The sequence below is a fragment of the Eptatretus burgeri genome, chromosome 6, assembly GCF_056783735.1.
Source record: "Eptatretus burgeri isolate ZD-2024b chromosome 6, Ebu_testis_v1, whole genome shotgun sequence".
Lineage (NCBI taxonomy): Eukaryota > Metazoa > Chordata > Myxini > Myxiniformes > Myxinidae > Eptatretus > Eptatretus burgeri.
In genome coordinates, this window is record NC_140966.1 from 88,728,475 (window position 1) to 88,752,887 (window position 24,413).

Genomic DNA, 24,413 nt, shown 5'->3' on the forward strand with positions numbered 1-24,413 from the left:
TTCACCAAAACAATTTTACAAATTACTGAAATTTTATAGTTTTGTTTGATTGAATGACGAACTATACAAGCACAGGACACATACTGCAGGGTATCAATCGTAAACATATATATATATATATATATATATATATATATATATATATATATATATATATATATATATATATATATATATATATATATAATAATGGTTTGCAGCGAATTCTGATGACATACATGTGTGTTTATTATACACGTCACATGCAATATATTGCACATTACCAGAAAGGAACTGTACTACATTTCAGTTGTTCTTTCAGTGATGAGACACACCTCACACTACGACAAAGAAGCTGGACAACATTAAACTTGTCCTTTCGGTGATTAGACACAACACTTTTCCACTTCTGAGGTCGTTTAATTGAGGTTCCACAGCCATTTTGGGAATTAAAGAAGAAGCTGCTGGTCACCTCAAACGGGTCTTCCAATGAAGGATCGTTCACGGAGTTTTTCTTTTGGGAGGATCTTATGGTGGTTGAGGAAAGGCAGGTGGTCGCTGGAACAAGGTGGCAACAAGAGCTGATTTTATTTTATTTGCATATAGTTTACATGATCATTTGTAACCAGATTTTCTTTTATTCTCCTCATCAGTGTTGTATTTGTGAACAATTTTGCATTTGGACCAGAGGTTGATCATCAGCTGAAAGAGCGTTTTGCCAACATGAAAGAAGGTCAGAGTCAGTATTTGTCTTACATTGAGTTAAAAATATATAATATATTGTTACATGAAATTACCACTGAATTAGTGCGGCTTTTAATTAATTTATTTTTTCTTTGCAGAGGGCAAAATTGTTTCTTCCAAGCCGTTTGCTCCTTTAAACTTCAGGATAAACAGTCGTAACTTGAGTGGTAAGATTGTGGGCCAACTTACTGCTACGCATTGTTAATGTTCGGTTGGATTGACTTGTATATTAACATCTGGAAAGCTTTTGGTATTCTGTCTCATCTGAAAACTGAGATTCGCTGATTTCATTGCCATGTTTAGATCTTTTTATTGTATTTTAATTATGTTTTGAAATGTATGGGGCTGCAGGAAAGCCTAGATCCTAGAGGTTGTCTCAAAAAGCCATCGAGGCTGGGTTTGAATCTCGGCCCAGCTGCATTAAACTTGATGGGTCCGATGTGTCCTTTCGTGTCTCAGTAAGAATGTTTTCATTCTCGGTCAGGGATCTTGTGTTTGTATGATAAATGCTCCGATTGCCGGATAAAATTCTCATTTGCGTGCATGTGTCGCTAGATATTGGCACCATAATGAAAGTGGTCGAGCTCTCTCCACTACGTGGATCTGTCTCGTGGACCGGCAAGCCCGTCTCGTACTACCTGCACACTATTGACCGTACTATAGTAAGAGATGCATTTACAACAGGATGGTGACGAAGAGCTAAAAATGCCTTTAACGATTGCCTTCAAACTCTTGCCATTGCACAAGATTCTACTTTAGCCCCTGGTGTTTATTATCGATGAGATGTGTGACAAATGCTGTTGTCCAGTTAAAATCTCATGTGTGCTGTCATGACAAAGCAGCATTTCTTTTTTAATACTTAAAAAAAACAAAAAACATTAGTCTGGATATCACTAAGCAGGAAACACTTTGAGATAACTAGATGTCAGTGGGACATGTCACACAAAATTCTGCCTAGACTTAGTTACTTAACACCAGGATTAATACCGATCCTTTGAATCCCTTAATATACATGCATTTGGCAAAAAATTCAGTGTTGATAGAACACAAAATTGGCCAAAATTTGATGAGAAGTTGAAATGAAGAGATTTTCAATCTTCATTATATTCTGGTTCGGTGTCCCAAGTGCTTGCCTACTTTTATATAACAGTCATAAACACAGTTTGCATGACTCTGCAGGTGAAAAAGTACATGGTAATAATACAGTACCTTTAGAAAGTATTCACACCCCTGGACTTTTGTAACATTTTGTTGTGTTCCAGCCTGAATTTAAAATGGATTAAATTTTAAAAAAATCGTCATCGATCTCCTCAAAATACCCCAAAATGATAAAGTGAAAACATGTTTTTAGAATTTTTTACATATTAATTGAAAATGAAAATGAAAATCTGAAATGTCTTGCTCAATAAGTATTCAGCCCCCGAATCAATACATTGTTGAAGAACCTTTGGCAGTGATTACAGCTTCGAGTCTTCTTGGATGTGTCTGTATCAGATTTGCACATCTGGATTAGGGGAGTTTCTCCCATTCTTCCTTAGAGATTTTGTCAAGCTCTGTCAGGTTGGATGGGGAGCGTCGGTGAACAGCAATCTTCAAATCTGTCTTCAGATTCTCAATGGGATTCAAGTCTGGACTTTGGCTGGGCCACTCAAAGACTTTCACGTTTTTGTTCTGAAGCCGTTCCAGTGTTGCTTTGGCTGTATGCTTGGGATCATTGTTCTGTTGGAATGTAAATCTTCACCATAATCTAAGGCCTTTTGCATTCTGAAGTGGGTTCTCCTCAAGGATTTACCTGTATTTGGCTCTATTCATTGGTCCCTCTATCCTTACAAGTCCCCCATTCCCTGCCACTGAAAAGCATCCCCATAGCATGATGCTGCCACCACCATGATTCACAGTATTGATGGTATTAGATGGGTGTTGAGCTGTGCCCGGTTCCCGCCAGACGAAGCACTTTGCATTCAGGCCAAAGAGTTCAGTTTTTGTCTGATTAAACCACAGAATATTTTGCCTCTTGCTCTCAAGAGTCTTTCCCGTGCCTCTGTGCAAACTCCAGGCGTCATGTCATGTGCCTTTTTCTCAGGAGTGGCTTCTGGCTGGACACTCTCCCATCAAGCCTAATTTTGCAAATGCTACAGAGACTGCTATCCTTCTGGCCGGTTCTCCCATCTCAGTCAAGGAACTCTATGGTTCTGTCAGAGTGGTCATTGGGTTCTTGGGAACCTCCTTGACCAAGGCCTTTCTTTCCCAGTTGCTCAGTTTGGTCAGACAGCCAGCTCTAGGAAGAGTCTGAGTAGTTCCATATTCTTTCCTTTTCCTAATGATGGAGCTCACTGTGCTCTTGGGAACTTTCAACACTCCAGAAATGTTTTTTTATGCCCTTTCCCAGATCTATGTCTCCTCACAATTCTATCTCGGAGTTCTACTGACAATTCCTTGGACTTAATGGTAGAGTTTCTGATAGAGAAAGATGTGTTTCTTTCTAAATCATGTCCAATCAATTGAATTGACCACAGGTGAACTCCAATCAAGTTGAGACATTGCAAGGATGATCAAAGAAAATTGGATGCACCTGAGCTCACTTTGGAGTGTCATTGCAAAGCGGTTGAATAGTTATTGACTCAAAACATTTCAGATTTTCATTTTCAATTAATTTGTAAAATTTCTAAAAACACGTTTTCACTTTATCATTATGGGGTATTTTGTGTAGATCGGTGACAAAAAAAATCTCAATTTAATCCATTTTAAATTCAGGCTGGAACACAACAATATGTGACAAAAGTTTAGGGGTGTGAATACTTTTTCAAGGTGCTGCATATATGCATTTTTTAAGGCTCTTCTTGCCAAACAGTTGCAAAGGCAACACCTACGACACAGATCCTATGCAACTGTTTAGCCAGAAGAGCCTTTTTAAAATCTAAATTATTCCTGGCTACCCGCAGGGTTAATGTGTGGCAGGGCATTTCTTGTTGGGGAGGATGCAAGCAGCAATAGCTGGTGTGGCACTTTGCTTCCAGGTACCTCCTACAGTGATGGGGTCTGTTCTCGACTCACATACACACACATGTATATTTACAGTGGCCTGTAAAAGTATTCACCCTCCCAATAATGACACATTTAGATGAATTAATTATGTAGAAATAATTTTTCCAAATGCATTTGTTTATTCATAACTGATGAGATCAAACTAAACAATGTTATAGTTGAAGGTTACATGTCATGAATACCTGCAGAAAACATGTACAAATCAAAATTCACTGGTTGCAAAAGTATTCAGCCCCTTAGGTCTCATCAGAACGTACTTGGAGCAATTAACTCATCAGAGTACTTGGTGAAGAGCACCTTTTGCAGCAATGACTGGTATGAGTGTTTTTGAGTCGGTCTCTACCATCTTTGCACAGTGAGATGATGAAATCTTTCCCCATTCTTCACATGGAAATTGTTCTAGTTCTGCCAAGTTTGATGGGGATTGGCGATGGACTGCAATCTTCAAGTGTCACCGTAAATGTTCATTTGGGTTCAAGTCAGGACTTTGACTGGGCCACTCAAGAACATTTATTTACTTCTTATTCAGCCACTCCAGTGTGGATTTAGCTTTGTGCTTCGGATCATTGTCCTGCTGAAATGTGAATCTCCTACCCAGTTTCAGATTTATGGCTGACTCAAGCAGGTTTTCATCAAGGATTCTCCAAAACCTTGCAGCTTCAATTGTCCATTCTATCCTGACAAGCTTGCCAGTCCCTGCTGATGAAAAGCAGTTTGATAACATGATGCTGTCACCACCATGCTTGACAGTAGGGATGGTGTTGACTGTGTGTTGGGCTTGCACCAGACGTAACGCTTTGGATTTACACTAAAAATCTCAATGGTCTTCAAAGAAAAGACCACAAAACTTTTCTCTACATGCTTGTGGTATCACTAAGATGGTTTTTTTCAAACTAATTACGAGATTTTAGATGCATCTTTTTCAGTAATGGAATCTTTCTTGCCACCTGTCCATACAGTCCAGCTTTGTGAAGTGAAGGGGATATTGTTGATTGATGAACACTGACCCCCATCTCAGACATTGAGCCTTGCAAATCTTTCAAAGTCATTGTTGGGTTCACAGTGACATCCCGAACCAGTTTCCTGCTTGCCCGTCTGCTGAGTTTGGATGGACGACCTGATATTGGTCGAGTCTGGGTGGTATTATACGTCTTCCACTTCTTAATAATGGATTTCACCGTACTCAAAGGGATAATGAATGACTGAAATCTTCTTATAACCCTCTCCTGAATGGTGTTTCTCCATCACTTTGTCTGACTTTTTTTTTGAATACCTTGTCAAGGCTCGTATGAGAGCGAACACACAATGCACAGCAAAGGGGGCATGAGACAAGAGGGGTGTTGAGAGGGAAGGACAAAACAGTGGGGAACAGAGGCATTAGATCTGTGGAAGGGAGATGGATGGGGCGGGGAACACGGGATATATAAGATGGACATTACAGGAACTTTCAGGAAGGAAAGCAAGGAATTTGAAGCGGGTGAGTTTGGGGTGGATTAACGGGGGTAGAAAAGATCGAGGTTTTGGCTGGGGGATGATAAGAGATGGTAGTGAACGGCTGTTTTGAAGGCCTGGAGGGAAGAATGGGATTGACTAGAGTGTGGGAGTTTATTCCAAAAGCGGGGAAAAAGAGGAATGAAAGAGTGAAGGTGAGCAGTGATCCATGATTTTGGTAGTTTTACCAGAAGGGGGTTGTTGGCGGACTTTGAGCGCCCTGCAGAAATATGGGGGGGGGGGCATATAGCAGACAGAGCGGGGGGGTGGGGCAAGACCGGAGAGTAGACGGTAGAAGACAGATAGACCACCGACCTGCCTGTGGTGAGAGACCCAAAGACTCAGCCTCACCATGGGAGATACCAATGATCCAAAATACCTTGGTTTCAACAGCGTAAAGCCGAGAAAGGTGGGAGGCAGGAGCACTAGCCCAAAGGGGAGAGCAATACTCCACCAAGCTGCGGATGAAAGCTTTGTATGTGGTCAGGAGCTCAAGTGGGCCGAGGAAGGACTTTGCACGACGGAGGATTCCCAGTTGGCAACTGGCTTTGAGGATAGTTTGGAAATGTGGCTTTCCCAGGAAAGATCATGGCAGATAGTGAGACCCAGAAGCTTGAATGAAAGGACTTCTTCCAGAGGATTGTTGAGAAAGTAGATGGGGGGGAGGTGGGGTTCCAAACGGTCCTTTCAGAGAGACATAGTGAGAGTGTGAGATTTGTCATGATTGAAAGACATGTTCCACGTGTTGGACCAGTTTGTGATTTTACCCAGATCTGCGGAGAGCGGAGAAGCTTCTGCTTTCCGTTCTGAGGGATGACAGATGGTACAGCAGAGGGTGGAGTTATCAGCAAAGAGATAAAGAGGATTTTCCAGAGAGTCGGAGAGATCATTGATAAAAACCAGAAAAAGAACAGGGCCCAGAACGCTGCCTTGAGGAACTCCAGCCTGGACAGGAAGAGTGGATGAAACAACTCCATTTAGGGCCACACGGTGACTGCGACAGGAGAGGAAGTCTGCGGGCCATGAGTGGAGATGGCCTTGGATATCATAGGAAGAGAGTTTGGTGAGCAGGGCAGGGTGCCAGACCGTGTCAAAAGCACACGATATGTCTAGGGATATGGCTCTAATTTCGTATCTGGCATTGAGTACCTACATCCATTGTTCGGAGAGCAAAAGCAGCATATCCAGGGTAGAGTGACCTGGTCTGAAACCAAATTGATATTCAGAAATCAAGCCATTAGAGAAGAGGAAGGATTTAATGTCTGAAGCGATGATGAATCGCTTCATCGGGCACGTTTCTTATTCATTCTTATTCATTCTTTTTCAACAATCGGGACACGAAGGCCTTTCCAGGAGAGTAAAAACCTGACTTCATACTCGTGTAATCCCCGGTAGAAGATCCGCCATTTCGAGCTCACTTCAAACGCGGTCTGTCGTCGTTACCTTGGTAAATAAATAAATAAATGAATATATGCGCGCGCGCACACACGCACACACGCACACACGCACACACGCACACACGCACACACACACACACGCACACACGCACACACGCACACACACACACACACACACACACACACACACACACACACACACACTGCTTTAACCTCAGCGTTGTCCATGTGAAAATGCTAACAACACCAGGTAGAGCGACACAGTACCCATTTACATTGGGAATTTACGCCCCCACATCCCCGCATGAGGCCGTGGCCACATAACCTGTTACCCCCACACAATGTTGGATTTGTACCCCTAGTTTGAAGTTTGTAACTTAAAAGATGTGGCCATGCATAAGGAGCAAAGCCACAGGAGAGAGACTGGCAATGGTATTTATATTGTTGCGGATTTCGCGCCCGCCGGCGTGCTGACGGCCACGTAACTCGAATCGCGGCACGTCGCCCACCGGACGGACAATCCAGTCGTGACCCTCTCGGACTAACGCCGGGAACCAGTCACGGGTGGACCTTTCGGTCTCACCGCGATCGAGCCAATCAGCCCCCGCGTGGGATAGGGTTGCTCGCCAAATTCGACCTACCGAAGTACCCACGCGGAGGGTAGACCGGGCGATCGCACCTCGCCGCAGGTCGACTTCGGACACGGGCCACTTAAGCGACCCGTTCCGTACTATCAGAATAACCGAGCGGTGTTATCGTCGACCTCGACGGTTCGATTAATTATCGGGCGTATTCAGCCCACTACCAACCCTTTACGTGAAGCAAGATGAGGGTTCAATGGGAGAAATGACGAAGCGAAGCGGGAAACAGTTCAACAATAAAGCACATTTATTCGCGACGAACGGAAAGCACACATATTCAATTCCACCAAAAGCACACAGAAAAAACACAATTCCATTTACACAAAAAGCAAATATAAAAGCGAAAACACAATGCAGAGCTAATACCGACTACCGAGCACACGGCAACACTTATACAATTCTACTTCACAGACGGCGCCGACAACACATACCCAAAACCAAGGAAAAGAAATACCCTCAAGGATGAGGCGGGCCTGAGGCCGAGACCGGGTCGCGCCTACCCGTCTGGTGATGAGACGCGGAGCGGCGATGGCGCCCCAACTCAGCGGACCTCGCGGACAGTGTCTGGCAGGGGGTGGGAAAGGGGCCCCCTTGGTCGCACTATCTCAGCGCGGGGGGAAACAGGAGGGGGTTGCTGATGCTCGGGGTATAGAGGATCTTTATTATCCCTGGTGTGCGTCTCCACCTCGGCCAGGTCGCGCTGCCGGCCTCCCTCGGGCGTGCAGCTCCCGGCACCGACGCGAGCACCCCCTCGTCTGCCTTCGCCGCTGCCGCCTCTCCGCCTCTGGACTCTCCGACTCTGGACTCTTCTTTGGACTCTCCTCCCTGTTGGACTCTTCTTTGGACTCTCCTCTTTCCCCGTTGGACTCTTCTTTGGACTCTCCTCTGACTGACGAACACGGTCCTTTTATCCCCCCCCCCGTAGCTTCGCCTTTGACCCCCTCCCTTTGACCTTTCACCTCGCTCCCCATTGGCCCGAGAAAAAGTGGGCGTGAAGGCTTTTTGATCCACAAATTTGCATATATCGATCGTCCTGGAGGCGGGGCCAATTCGCCCCTCGCTCACCGATTGGACGGCAAAAAGTGGGCGTGTGTCGTTTTTGATCCGTTTTTGAAGCACAAAATCCGTGATTTTGTACACGCTGTTCGACGCGCGCTCTGCACGAGTCCAACACCGGTACCCACAGCGGGGCAAGAACGGTGGCGATGCTACGGTTGCGAGGTGTGACGGGAAGGTCGTGGCGGTTGTGGTGAAGCGGCGTTGTGGTTGGTGGTTGATGTTGTGGTTGTGGTGGTAATCATGGCGGTTGGTCCAAAATAAAGATAGTAAAAGAAAAACGGCTATCCTGAAGAGTCGCAGCTCGCATAAATGACATGTATTCCCACTAGACAACGGGTTTGGACCTAACTACACATGTACTTACCGAGATACCTCACCTAAGGGACCTGAATGGTGGTTTGCGAATTTGGTAACCACAACACTACCCCCTTCCCTTTTTACAGACTCGTCCCGAGTCGTCAAATTTTCGTGTGCCATCATGTGTAGTTTTCCCCTAGTACATTTTACCTACGGATCCCTGAGTGCGACATTCATGGTATTCGTGTCCCCAAAATAAATAACCTGAGGGCTGCGTAACTATCTAAACAAACTCACTCACACGGACGACTTAAATAAAATTGCCGGCGCTAGACAGACATGCCGGGGGCGCACTCATATTTACAGTACATCTTAACCTTAACTTACAAATTTTACACTAAACCATGGCCCAGGATCATTGAACTCTGCAAAAAGAAAGCAGTTAGCAGGGAGCCAGGCTGCCCGCATGCAGTCTCTGGCTCAAACAATGCAGGTGACAGGGAACGTGGCTGGCTGCTCACACGCAGTCCAAGGCCTTCCCTTTTGAACTGAACGCAGTGAACCACAACGGTGCATGGGCTGCACAAACGCCGTCTCGTGCCAGCTCAAGTGGCACACGCAATGAGCACAACGAATGGATGGATGAATGGTTTGAACTGAATGCAGTGAACCACAACGGTGCATGGGCTGCACAAATGCAGTCTCCGTGCCAGCTCAAGTGGCACACGCAATGAGCACAACGAATGGATGGATGAACACAAACACGGTGCACGGGCCGCCACTGCAGGCCCGTGTTGTAGCTGCCAACGGGGCAGTTCTCGCAGCTTGCAAACTGTTGCTTTTACGATCCTGGCGCACATGGCAATGAACAGGGGGGGGGGCAAAGCAAAAATTGAACGGGGCTGGTGAACGTGGACAGTGGGCATGGCATGGCAAAGGCAGCAGGCAAACACAGCCCGCAGAAGAAGGCCGCTGCAGGCAAACATAGCGGGCAGATGAACTGGCCGGCACAGGCCTTGAAGCAAACACTGCCAGCCGATGGCACAGGCCTTGCAGCAAAACAACAGCTGCCGATGAAGTTGGCCGGCCTCCGCCTTGAAGCAAAACACGGCCAGCCGATGAAGTTGGCCAGCTCTTGCCGTTCAGTGGAGGTTGGTGGAGGGAGTGCGGTGGTGCTGGCCACTTGGAGGGCGGGCTCGGACCTACCTACCTGTCTCCCTCCCAACCTATCGCCTTTGCCTGTCACTGTACATACCCACTCCCTTAATTTGTCAAACCCCAATTTAGCCCCAACTTATTTTTTTTATTGTTTTTATTTTTACTTCCCCACTATAAATCGTCCCCTAACCCCCTTTATCGTCCTTGTTCGGCTAACCTATTCTGTCACCTAGCCTACTCCCAACCCCTACGTTCCCTTCCCGGAGGGGAATAAGGGAGAGCTAACGTCCTGTGTCGAGGCCCAACGAAGCCTCAGAATGGCCTCCCCAGAGTTCGGCGATCTTTAACCAAAGTGGGTCCAGCGGCCCACAACGACAGCGAGGGGATGGATGGTGCGGAGGGGTACATCTCCTAATCTACCCTAACCATTTAACTGTTAAACTACCCCGGGGCTTTCAACAAGCGCCTCTCGCTTAAACTATTGGTTCTAACAACCCAGATTCCCGTCGCCTGTGTTGGTGTCCTCACAATTTAGGGCCTCCCCCCCAATTTTCTCTCCGTGCCCTCACACGGTCTCCTGGCTGGGACACGTGGCTCCCTTTGGCAGGCACGACCCTCTGCCGATTCTCCCGCTATGGCACCCCCGGGCACTACACTGCCTCCGAGCCTACCAGCTCCCTAACACCGGGGAGTGCCCCCCATGGCACCTCCCCTGAAACGCACACGTGGCAGGCCGGCCTCCCGGGCCCCTTTCCGAGGGTCACCCGTGCCCACAACACTGCCCACGCGGCTAATGGCGCCCCGGGCCCCCGCACCAAGCAGGCGCACCCGTGCCCACTACTCTATCCCGGCCCCCCATGGGCCCATGGCCTACCGCGGCCGACTAGCCTGGTGCCCGGGGTACCCTCTCAGCGATACTCACCTTTCGCAGCCACGCTCCCAAGCCCGTCAACAGGGCTCGTGCACCCCTCCAAATGGGTCTCGAGCCTACTTTCCCACCAACAACAAAACGACTTCCATTTTTCAATTTGACTAACCCCCTAACTCACTCTACACTGACCCCGGGGTCCCTTGGGCGGGAGTCACTCCTCCCCCCAATCACTCATCGCACCATGCATTCCCCATTCGCTCCATACACACAGACCCGCTGGCCTCACTCACTCACCAAGCACATGCCTCACAACTCACCAACTCTTCAACACACTCACCGCTGAACTCTGCCATCCTTCTAACTACCTCCCCTAACTAACTCGTGCTCCCACGTCATCCCTTAAACTATAGCACGTTCCTTTTAACACTACGTAGCTAAACTACGTCCCCTCTACACATCCACAAGTCTGTCACTGTCTCCTAATCTCTTTAATCAATTTCCCCACCTAAATCTGGCTACAATCCCTCTAACTAATCCATTCCACGGACTCCATGAGGACTTACCCCTGCCCCATGAAGTCGGTCTAGCTAAGCTAACCCTTCCCCCTAACTAGTTTCCATCCTGTGCCCAGGCAAGGGGGTCTTTCACCCCTTGCCCAGGAATCCTGTGCACCCGAAAGTGAGGCTTGCTTTTCCTTTTTTTTTTTTTTTTCCATGCGCAGCACCTGCGCGGCAACTCAGAGCTCGCGCACTTTACACCTGCCCGTGACGTCATGCAGCTGCACGTGTTCCTCGTCCCTCCTTGGACGGTACCATCCGGCAGAGATACCCCTCCTGCCGGATTCCAACCACACGTGCAGCCATGACGTCACCGTGCGCAGAAAAAAAAAACAAGCCCCAGGTCTCGAGGGGTTCCCCACGCGAACACATGTGCTTTGCCCGTTGGAGCTTAACACACACGATCGCGTGGAGAACCCGTCCGGTCCAAATCCATTTACCTGCCTAAACTTTGTCCGTCCGCGGGATCGGCAAATCCACCGCGTGCGTTTCCGGACCGGGACTTCACTCTCGCAAGCGAGCACGTGGTGGTCTCGTGCGTTGCACAGCACGGACCTCGTGCTCGCGGCTGGGTGAACCCGGCACGGTCCCCGAAACAACTACAGCCGCTACCCGGCTTTCGTTTCTCCCATGTCGCCGTCGTCGCCATTCGACCCACGCACACCTGCGTGTTACGACGCACACAGTCCACTCCATCACATTCACACGGGGAGACGCGGCTGCGTGCTCCCGCATGCCAACCGACATCTCCCTCACATACCGCTCTCTCACACACACGGTCTCCCTGGCACACAGCGACCTTGCACACGGCCGTTCACTCACGCACGGTGCCTCACCACTCACACAAACCATACTACTTACACACGCGGGGGCACTCACCCGCGGTGCCTCATCCACACTCCGTGCCTCACTCATACACGCGGGGGCACTCACCCGCGGTGCCTCACTCACACTGGCCGTTTCATCCACACACACGGCCTCTTCCACACACGGTGCCTCATCCACACACGGCGTGCTGGGAAGCATGCACTCCGGCACCATCGCTACCACACCACTCACACACGGGGTCGCTTCCACACACGGGGACGCACTCACGCCTTGCACCACACACACAGGGACAACCACACTGGGGATTTGTGTCCCCACAAGGGTCTCCGGGGCCTCTACACCCCCCAAGCTCTCCGTGCACCCGTCCACAGCACCCGTCCCCTCAACTTCGCAAAGCACGACCGAACTCACCTGGTCGTGACTCGCCTCAAGGGGGCATACTGCCTCCCCTCGTTCCTGGAGGAGGCCATCCAGGTGCTCGCACTGGGTCTCTACCCAGTCCGCCAGCTCACCCTCACTATCCTCCACTACCTCCGTATGTGTGTGTGCGTCACTTACCCCGTCTTCCTCGTGTAGTCTTTCCTCTATTTTTTCTATCTCCCGTGTCTCTGCCAACTCTTCACCCTTTACCTCCCTTGTCTCAACTATTATTTCCTTTGTCACGGCCTTCATGCCCACCTGCAGGCATCGGCCCATGTTCTGCGTCTCACCCCGCAGCTCTTTCATCTCTTCCCTCATTTGCTGTGTATTCGCATCCATCGTCGTTTTCACTTCATTTGTATTTGTATCCATCTTTTCATCCATTTTTTGTGTATTCGCATCCATCTTTTCGTTCATGCCTTTCATTTCCGCATTCATTTGTGCCAGCATGGTGAATAGCTGGGCCATGTCGGATGCACTCAGCTGAGCCGTTTCGGCAGGGGTTGGGGAAGGGTTTTGGTGGAGAGGGGGGGGGGAGGTGTCATACACCGCGGCCGCTGCCGCACCTTTTTCGGGCTCTGGGCTCAGTTGGGGGAGTTCATGTTCCTGCACAATCAACATTTCCTGCACGGGGATTTCATCCTGAGCCATGGATTCTACACATTCTACATCCATTTCTAATACCCCCGGCTCCCGCTCGCCTTGAGACGCCATCTTGCTTCTCGTGAAGGGTTAATTTGCTCGCTCGTAATTTGGAGGGAATCGGGGGTCGCTTCTCTCACCCCTGGACCGATTCCCGTGAATTTAGCCGGAGACAGGAGAGCCCGTTTTCCTGTTCTCCGATACCAGTGCCGCGAGGAGGGCGATGAATTTGTATCGCATGACCTGACACCAGTGTTGCGGATTCCGCGCCCGCCGGCGTGCTGACGGCCACGTAACTCGAATCGCGGCACGTCGCCCACCGGACGGACAATCCAGTCGTGACCCTCTCGGACTAACGCCGGGAACCAGTCACGGGTGGACCTTTCGGTCTCACCGCGATCGAGCCAATCAGCCCCCGCGTGGGATAGGGTTGCTCGCCAAATTCGACCTACCTAAGTACCCACGCGGAGGGTAGACCGGGCGATCGCACCTCGCCGCAGGTCGACTTCGGACACGGGCCACTTAAGCGACCCGTTCCGTACTATCAGAATAACCGAGCGGTGTTATCGTCGACCTCGACGGTTCGATTAATTATCGGGCGTATTCAGCCCACTACCAACCCTTTACGTGAAGCAAGATGAGGGTTCAATGGGAGAAATGACGAAGCGAAGCGGGAAACAGTTCAACAATAAAGCACATTTATTCGCGACGAACGGAAAGCACACATATTCAATTCCACCAAAAGCACACAGAAAAAACACAATTCCATTTACACAAAAAGCAAATATAAAAGCGAAAACACAATGCAGAGCTAATACCGACTACCGAGCACACGGCAACACTTATACAATTCTACTTCACAGACGGCGCCGACAACACATACCCAAAACCAAGGAAAAGAAATACCCTCAAGGATGAGGCGGGCCTGAGGCCGAGACCGGGTCGCGCCTACCCGTCTGGTGATGAGACGCGGAGCGGCGATGGCGCCCCAACTCCGCGGACCTCGCGGACAGTGTCTGGCAGGGGGTGGGAAAGGGGCCCCCTTGGTCGCACTATCTCAGCGCGGGGGGAAACAGGAGGGGGTTGCTGATGCTCGGGGTATAGAGGATCTTTATTATCCCTGGTGTGCGTCTCCAATCGGCCAGGTCGCGCTGCCGGCCTCCCTCGGGCGTGCAGCTCCCGACACCGACGCGAGCACCCCCTCGTCTGCCTTCGCCGCTGCCGCCTCTCCGCCTCTGGACTCTCCGACTCTGGACTCTTCTTTGGACTCTCCTCCCTGTTGGACTCTTCTTTGGACTCTCCTCTTTCCCCGTTGGACTCTTCTTTGGACTCTCCTCTGACTGACGAACACGGTCCTTTTATCCCCCCGTAGCTTCGCCTTTGACCCCCTCCCTTTGACCTTTCACCTCGCTCCCCATTGGCCCGAGAAAAAGTGGGCGTGAAGGCTTTTTGATCCACAAATTTGCATATATCGATCGTCCTGGAGGCGGGGCCAATTCGCCCCTCGCTCACCGATTGGACGGCAAAAAGTGGGCGTGTGTCGTTTTTGATCCGTTTTTGAAGCACAAAATCCGTGATTTTGTACACGCTGTTCGACGCGCGCTCTGCACGAGTCCAACACCGGTACCCACAGCGGGGCAAGAACGGTGGCGATGCTACGGTTGCGAGGTGTGACGGGAAGGTCGTGGCGGTTGTGGTGAAGCGGCGTTGTGGTTGGTGGTTGATGTTGTGGTTGTGGTGGTAATCATGGCGGTTGGTCCAAAATAAAGATAGTAAAAGAAAAACGGCTATCCTGAAGAGTCGCAGCTCGCATAAATGACATGTATTCCCACTAGACAACGGGTTTGGACCTAACTACACATGTACTTACCGAGATACCTCACCTAAGGGACCTGAATGGTGGTTTGCGAATTTGGTAACCACAACAATATGTATACTGAATATAGATGTCCAAGTACTGCAAAACTGGAGGTTCTTGGAAGTGCAAAGAAGGTGATTTATGTTCTGCGGTGTTCAAGTATATAATTCAAGTTAAATAAAATGAAGATTTTGAAAGGCTGATAAATTAATTAATTCTGGAAGTTGACCACTATTGACGTAGCGTCTATTACACCACCCAATCAAACATGCTGTTTGTGTCCCTTATGACGTCCTTAATAACAGTAAGTTTCCTGTTTGGAATGATATTCAATTCTGTTATCGTATTTTGTTTTTCACTGCTCGACAGAGCAGACAGAGTAAAAAATATTATCTCACTCCTCTCTGCACACGTGCGATTAAAACAAATTCAGAGACAAAGTATGTTAAAATGAAAACCTTGTACTCCTATTCATGTTCCTTCCAATTCGTGTTCAAAATATAACGTTCAATTTAATAAGTTGTTCCTTGATCATAAACCGACCTTTGTGGGCAGACGGATAGAGAAATGGGCAGACATCAACCGATTGGTTAACCCTGCTTTTAGTTTGGCATGTACAGGGTAATAAATGGACAACAGTGTCACTTGATGACATGTTAAAATTATATATCAAGCATTGATTTGATATGGCAGTTGAGTCAATTAATTAATTTTAACCCCCCCCCACCCCCTCTAATTGCTTTTGAGAATGTGCTTGAAAGTCAGGAAAGTCTTTAAATGCTATGAACAAATAAGAGTATGAATGGTGTGAACATATTGTTGTAGAATTCCCGCCCGTTGGCGTACAAACGACCGCGTCTAACCAATAACGGTCACTTCGCCCACCGAAAGGACAATCCAGTCACGGCTTTCCGGATCAACGCCGGAAACCAGCCACGGGTGTGTTTTTAACCACACCACAACCTTGTCCGCACTCTACCCGCGCTACAGGGTCCGATCGCCAAATCTTCGATTTACCTAATTATTCGCACGGGTAGGTTACCGAGAGATTGTACCTCAACGGGACCGCTAGGAAACGAGCCGCTTAAGCAGCTCGCTTCCTTTTGGGATAACCGAGCGGGGTATTATCACGCAGTCCCGTTGGACCCGATCACTTTACCGGCTATTTAAAAACCAACTGTATTCCGAGTGCAAGATGGGGCAGTTCAATGAGGGAATGGACGCAACGAACAGGTTTACATTCACACAAGGACATTTATCATAATAAAGCATGTATGCAATTAAACAAGGCAAAACACATTTGCAATTATACAAGCAACAAAAGCACGACAAAAAAACTGCAACCGTCTACTTATTATGTACAGTCACTTGCACTTAATAGCAGTTCCTACTTATTAGACGGGCCCACGGACACACGTACGCACACACACACTCAAGAAATGGTGGCAGAGGCCTTTAATAACGAGCTCCAGCTCAGAGGACAGGTGAGCTGAAACCCAGAACCTATCTCGAACATCTCCACCTCGTGTGGTCTTCAAGTTTTTCGGACCTGGGCTCCAGCGAGAGCGAGTTGGATCCAATCGCTGTGAGCTGCGATCCTTCCCGAGCTCCCGCGAATCCTCCCGCGCTTCTCAACACGTGCTGGTGAGACGAGGCGCCGATCCTTCCCGTCGATGCGTCGCTTCCCCGAGGAACCACCTCCATGAAGAGGCGGGGAACCAAGCGGGGAACCAAAATGGAGAACAAAGAGCTCCACGAAGCAAGAAGAAGAAGCCACCACTCGCAGCTCGAGCCGAGCGACCGGCTTAACTTCCTTCCAAGCAAAGCAGCTCGAAGCAAAAAGCTCTCCCGAGCCAAGCAGAAGCCGAAGCTCACAGAACCATCAAAGCAAAAAGCCTCCAAAAGGCCTCCTCCCGAGCCAGGCCTCAGCCGAAGCTCACTGAGCCAGCCGAAGCAAAAAGCTTCCGAAGGCCTCAACCCTAACCCAAGCCAAGCAGGACCCGACGGTCTGCTGAGCGACTCCCCTCAACTCCCTTCGCCAACTCTGCCCACAAATAAAAGAAAAGATTTCCTCTTATCCTTCTCCCGCCCTTCCCCCGCTCCCGGCGTGACTCATGACTCATGCCCTCGTGCTCCATCCTCCGCTCAGCCACGGGTGGGAGGGAGTTGTTGACAGCATGAGTCACGGGATGGCAGGGTTCTTCTTGCTCTTCACAGAATAGGGGGAGGGATGTCTCCATTGTTCGTTCCCTAACTATAAAATCGATCCGCAGCGCATCTAATTGATTTCTGAACATTTAAACAATGGAAGGTGAGCTATCTAGGGAACAAGCACTTATCGACATAGCTAACTAAAGGAACCTGAATGTTGTGTGCAATCGAATTTCCAAATTCGTAACAATATATTGTCTGTTGCTCATTTTATTTTGTTATTGCTTTGCAGCTTGAAAACTATTTTTCCAGCCTGAAAAACCCCAAACTCAGGGTAAGAATAATTCTTGATTTCTGAGTTAAGTCTGTCAAGGTAACTGGTGTCTCTGCAATTTTTTCCCTCCTCCACCGAAGGTGAAGGTGGTTATGTTTTCACCCCTTTCTGTCTGTCTGTTACTTGCAAAATTGAAGATTTTTCAAGAATATTGGTCAGTCGATTTTGTTGTTCTGTTTGTCTGTTTGCCTGTCTGTCGTTTATTGCCTTCAGGTCATAATTTTTAACCGATCTTCACGAAACTTCACCACATGGTAGAGTTTGTCAGAACAAAGAAGCCAATTGTTTTTGAAGTCAACTTGGACCAAAAGGTCAACATAGGCTCAAGGTCAACAACTAAGGTGGCGTTTCTAAAATCCTCAATTTTCATCTGATTGACTTGAAATATGAAAAGGATTTGCATATCAGGTCACTGAATTCAACTACCAATTATTTTTGAGGTCAAATTTGTTTAATGGATTTTGCAAGTATCGTGCTCAGCATGACTTCTTCTTGTTTGTTTGTTTGTCTGCCTGTCTGTATACAGGATATCTCAAAAAGTTGTGGATGTATCCAGAAGAAATTTGGTGGGCATGTTGGGTGTGTGACAAGGAAGAATTGATTCAATTTTAGCGAAGATCCGGATCCGGATCCGACTGCTCAAATTTTTTTTAAGGGATCCTTCACCATTGAGAGATAGGGCCAAAAATGATATACAGCACGATATCTCAAACAGTTGTGGACGGATTTGGACGAAACTTGGTGGACACATTGGGTGTATGACAAGGAAGAATTGATTCAATTTTGGTGGGGATCTGGATCTGATTATTTTTTCAGTGATTCTTCACCATTGAAGGCCCAGTCACACCTTGACGTTTTCGCCAGCTTATGCCGATTTTTGGAAAATTTGTCTAAAACGCTGGTACACGTCGAATACGTTATGGGTAAGTTTTGATAACATTGAGAGCACGCTGAAAAACACCGCCATACGTCGTTGTACACTGGCTTTAAATGTTGTACTTCTCGGTTGTCCTCGTTTTCCATACTTGAAATTTCAAGACTTATGCCAGCGTATGACTCACACGTTCCGCATAACGCTGGCCATAAGTTGTAGGCACGTTACGCGATCGTTGACACACGTCGACACACGTTACTTGTAAGTTACTCCTAAGTCGAAACATGTTGAGGTAATGTTTAGCGTACCCGAAACTTATTTCTAACCTATGAGTAACGTGTTGTACTCACGCTACGCGATCGGTGACACACATCGACACACGTTACTTGTAAGGTGCTCATAAGTCGAAACACATCAAGGTAATGGTTAGCGTCAGTGTTCCAGACTCCCTGGTTTTTTTTTTTTGGTTTTTTTTTTCTTCCTTCCTTCGGTATGATGGTGATTTTGACACTTCGATTTCTAGTGTGGTTATAATATAATATAATTAATAGGCTGCCGCTCAACGATTTAAATCATAACCGCACTGTACACTGAACACCGTCATACCGAAGAAAAAACAAAAACAAAAAACAAAAAAAACGGAGTCTGGAACACTGACGCTAACCATTACCTTGACGTGTTTCGACTTATGAGTACCTTTCAAGTAACGTGTGTCGATGTGTGTCAACGATCGCATATCGTGCGTACAACTTATTCCCATCACATGCGGAGCGTGTGTCATACGGCAAGTACGTCGTAAAATTTTCAACATGTTTAAAATTACAAGACGTACTCCATTTAATACGACGTATGATAGCGTACTTTAGCGTTCTATTCACACATACCAAACTTACCCATTCCGTATTCGACGTGCGCCAGCTTTTTAGACGCATTTTTCAGAGGTCGGCATACGCTGGCAAGATCACCAAGGTGTGACTGCGATGTTGACACTTCCATTTCTGCGGCGGTTATGATTTGAATCGTTGTGCGGCAGCCTTTTCATAACCTACGCCATGTCATCGTCGGCGATGCGTGCAGCATTATGCATAAGTTCGACTATCGTGGGGCATAGGTTGTGAAGGCCGACAACAGGTTCAGCATTCGTTGGTATAAGTTATCTATAACACAACGAAACGTTCAAAGTCCATTACTAATACATTATGCATAAGACCAAGTCGTTATGAATACGTCCGAATCTTAAAAAAAAAAACATCAAAAGTTCAACGTAAGCCAGCCATACATTTTAATACGTTGCCATTGCTGGCTAAAACGTCAAGGTGTGACTGGGCCTTGAGAGATGGGGCTAAATATATATGTATATATATATATATATATATATATATATATATATATATATATATATATATATATATATATATATATATATATATATATATATATATATATATATCACAATATCTCAAAAAGTTGTGGACAGATTCTCGTGGATCAGGCATTACGTGGCTGAGGTATGCGCTCTACCGAGTGCCCTTCTAGTTTTTATTCTCAGTTGTTTAAGAATTTTCTTCCATGATAATATTTGGAATTTGACAAGTTGTGGCACTTAAAAAACAAATTGAATGTGCCATTTTATTTTCACATGAAAAGTAGTGGATGCACCTCAACTTTTGTTGATTGAAGTTGAAAAGACTTTCTGATTAAAAACAGTTGTTTCAGATTTTTAATTAATTAAAATTTTCTTGCACGTTTCATCATTGCATGCATAAATATTCTTAAAGTGTTGGTTTTTTTATTGTCTCTGAGGCTCATGGAAGAGCTGTCATACACACAAATCACGAACTTGAATGCAGAGACGGCAAACAACGTTTCAGACAAACATGGCCGTTGACCTTTGGCGGAGTCGCATCAAAGACTTTAAAAATGGCATGTGCTACTCCCTTGCTTTATGTTCAGCATTTCAAAAGGATGGAGCGGAAACAACCATTGAGCAGGCTCGATAGGCCTAATGGCCTCCTCTTGTGTTGAAGTTCCTTGGAAGGGCACTCAAATGGAAGTGACTTTCCAAAACGCACTGTATGCCGATGGCGCCATCTCGCGGCAGTGATCTTTCTCTCCGCAGTCAGCAGGGTAATTTTCTGGAGAAATCTCCCTCCCCAAACGATGTCAATGCACAAGGTTTGGCTGTGCTCTCTCCTCTAAATGCTGAGCATCAAGCGAAGAAGCAGCAGGTACCATTTTCAAAGTATTTGGTATCATTCAGCCAGTGTCTGAATCAAGCTGCCGACCTCGTAGACTCATGGTGGATGCTCTAACCAAAATGCCAGATTCTTGTTGCAAGTTCCTCTTTTTTTTCTTTTTTTTTTATTCTCATTTTTTTTTCTGGAATTTGGAATTTTCTGCAATTTCTGGAATTTCTGGAAAATTTTTTTCTTTTCTGGTGCTTCATCTTATAGCACACCTGTGGATTCCTTGCTGTGAGAAATGTCAGTACAACCTGCTAACATTTCTGTTTTGCAAACATTCTGATTTTCATCGATGCATTCAGTGTCCTTCTGTTGATCATTGTTTGTGTTTAGGAGGAACAAGAGGCAGCCAGGAGGCGGCATCAACGAGACAAGGAAAATAAGAATGGGGCCAGTCCAGAGAAAGTAGACTATTTTTTTTTGGTCTCTAATTTTTGCACTTCATTTTTAAAACGTATCATGAGTTAAAGGCTGAAAAGCAGTCAAACTTCAGAAACTCATTTTTATTACGGTGCAGCCCCCAGCAATTCATCCTTGGGTGAGGGCGCCACCCAAACAACCTCTGGATTCTCCGTGCTCAGCAGCGGTGAGCCGGAGTCTTCCCTCCCTTTCTCAACCATTTGCTCCTGTTGCACCGTTCCCTCGCATTCGCCGTCTCAGAGGAAGACGCCTTGCCCTGAAAAGGCGAGGGCGGCCTCGCAAGGGCAGGCATTGCCAACCTGTTCGCCACTCACGTTCAACAACTGCAGCTTCCACTGCTGTGCAGACAGGTTAGTTTGCCGTTTTCACAATCAAAACAACCATTTTATCTCTTGCTTTATGAACTGCATATAAAAATGTTTGAAAGACATGTTTACCAACATTGCATCAGAGATCGCATACCAGGTGGGGGTGAAGGAATGACACTGTTTGTGAGAAAAGATGCAAGAGTGGAATAATAGATGTATTTGGAAACTTTAATTTGGGACTGGAGGTTCTGAGGAGGTTGTATGATTTATTAGTTTAATGTAGCAGAGCTTGCAGATGAATAACTATGACAGCTGGACTGATCCTCAAGAGAAAGCATTTTTTGATGCACTTGTATGCCTGTCATGTGCCAGGACAAGTGGTGCTAATGATTGCAAAATTATTAGATTCATTTATAAGAAGTAGTGGAAAGAGAAACGAGGATTCCTTTTTCCAACAGTGATGAGGTACTCTCTAATTTTTCTTCCTCCTCTTTCGCATGCAGCACATGGCTGTGAGTAGCATCATTGGTTGAGGACACAGCTGTGCCACTGATGCAATGCCCTCTGTAGGTTATGACAGGAATTTGTAATTTGTTCAGGGTGCTCGCTTACTCTTTGCGAAGAACACCGTAGGATCTTTCACGTCCATCAAGAAATGCTGGCCTACGTGTCGCCCGGTTTAACGTTCATCCGAGGGACGGCACACACATTGATGCCTCTCTCCCTCCCTGCCTGTGAGACACCCAGGATGACAGTTGAAAGCTGGGTCGAGATTCAAACCCAGGCTAGAGGACTCAGCGGCGAGTGTGCATATACCTCCAGACCATCCTGCCACCCTTTCTGTTTTCAAGGAAGGACTTTTGGTGCAGAATGGGGTGCCACGCTAGTTTGACGTTGAGTACAGCTTGAAGATAAACTCATCCGAATACAAGTTATGGTCGACTTAAATCAAGGAATTCATGATGAGACTCCTGCTGAGGGCTGTTGGTCTTAATTTTTTTCTGAGACAAAGCAAGAAAATGAAACTTAATAAGTAGAAGTTCTCAAACGTTCAGGTTTTTTGGTCGTTTTTACAAATTTAGCCAAACGAAATTGTCTTTTTACCATGTTTTTTTTTTTAAACCAATTTAGATAAACCAAAAATGAAACTATATAATATATCCCTGCAATTTTATGACCGGATTTTTGTGGAATGAGACACCAAGACACTGTACTGTGGAAGACCCCAGAATACAACCACCAGAATAGACAAGTTGTGATAGAGAAGGAAACCAGAGAGTTGGTGTCAAAGCCACCCAATGCTCGCCTGTTTATACATTTATCATTTTTAAAAGACTTGTCTTATAATATTTTTTATAAAGCATTGCAGTGAATTCTGATCCAAATAATTTTAAAGCAATATATGTATTTGTATATTGTAATCAGTAAAAAATAGTGTGGTAGATAAAAACATTAGAAAGGAAAAAACTTTAACGTTGATGTGCTACAAAAAAGTTAAGTTCAAAACAGGTCAAAAATTAAAAAAATTTGAAATTATTCTTTAATTTCAACTTCACTACATCAATAACACTGGGCTGCATTTGAAATATTTTTTTCAGAGGTCTAGGTTTTCTCAACGTTTCTTATATGTTTTTTGCATGCTGAATTCAGAAATGTATCTAATTTCGCTCAATCAGGTCAAGTAAGTTTTTATACTATCTCAATTTTAAGGAAAAAAAATAATCAAAATTTTTGTTTTTTTAATTAGGGTTTTTTTTATTCAAAATCAGACTTGCATTGACAGAAAATGTACAAACTATACATATAATGACACACAAGTACACTTAATGTGGAAGAAAGTGCCTTCTCAATTACTTTCATTTTAATTTCAGAAAAATATAGATAAATCGTTGTTTCTTGCAACACCCAACTTCAGTCGCTCCAACAGTCGCTGTTTTCCTTCGTCTTTTTAATGTTGAATTTCACATTAACGGTAATTATGCGTCATTTTATATATAGTTTGTACATTTTCTGTCAATGTAAGTCTGATTTTGAGTAAAAAAAATGCTAATTAAAAAAACAAAAATTTTGATTATTTTTTTTTCCTTAAAATTGAGATAGCATGCCAAATATCAGCATCCTAGTAAACATATTAATGAATGGCAAGCTTCTAAATAACTTGCACCAAAAACTTTAACATTGATATGCTACAAAAAAGTTAAGTTCAAAACAGGTCAAAAATTTAAAACATTTGAAATTATTTTTTTATTTCAACTTCACTACATCAATAATATACCCAAAAGGAACCTCCATGCCAAATATCAGCATCCTAGTGCACATATTAAATGAATGGCAAGCTTCTTAATAACTTGCACCAAAAACATGACCTGATTGAGCGAAATGAGATACATTTCTAAATTGAGCATGCAAAAAGCATTTGAGGACCGTTGAGAAAACCTAGACCTCTGAAATGATGCAGACCCGTGTAATATACCCCAAAGGAACCTACCTCCAGGCCAAATATCAGCATCCTAGTACACATATTAAATGAATGGCAAGCTTCTAAATAACTTGCACCAAAAACTTTCATGTTGATGTGCTACAAAAAAAAGTTAAATTTAAAACATTTGAAATTATTTTTTAATTTCAACTTCACTACATCAATAATATACGCCAAAGGACTCTCCATGCCAAATATCAGCATCCGAGTACACATATTAATGAATGGCAAGCTTCTAAGTAACTTGCACCAAAAACTTTAACATTGATATGCTACAAAAAAGTTAAGTTCAAAAAAGGTCAAAAATTTAAAACATTTGAAATTATTTTTTAATTTCAACTTCACTACATCAATAATATACCCCAAAGGAACCTCCATGCCAAATATCAGCATCCTAGTACACTTATTAAATGAATGGAAAGCTTCTAAATAACTTGCACCAAAAACTTTAACATTTTCACGCTGCCGCTCATACTCACGCCAGGGGTATCGCTATAGCTCTCTGTTCTTCAAACAGGCGAGCTAAAAACGAAAAGTTGCATTGAAAGGAAACCATATGTTGGCATTTGAGGGAGCCTTGGATGCCACGAGCTGGACATTTTTATCTTGCCAAAACT

General features: G+C 45.8%; 1 protein-coding gene across 7 annotated transcripts in view; it reads left to right on the top strand.

Annotated features, from left to right (window-relative positions):
* Positions 1-24,413, top strand: part of DOT1L (DOT1 like histone lysine methyltransferase) — a 189,243-nt gene that overhangs the window by 71,213 nt on the left and 93,617 nt on the right. For all 7 annotated transcript variants that reach the window (XM_085886127.1, XM_085886131.1, XM_085886128.1 and 4 more), the window contains 6 exons: positions 633-712; positions 822-890; positions 1,279-1,385; positions 17,431-17,472; positions 20,923-20,994; positions 21,107-21,359. In XM_085886127.1, the coding sequence (XP_085742253.1) occupies positions 633-712; positions 822-890; positions 1,279-1,385; positions 17,431-17,472; positions 20,923-20,994; positions 21,107-21,359 (623 nt within the window). The remainder of the gene's footprint in view (positions 1-632; positions 713-821; positions 891-1,278; positions 1,386-17,430; positions 17,473-20,922; positions 20,995-21,106; positions 21,360-24,413) is intronic.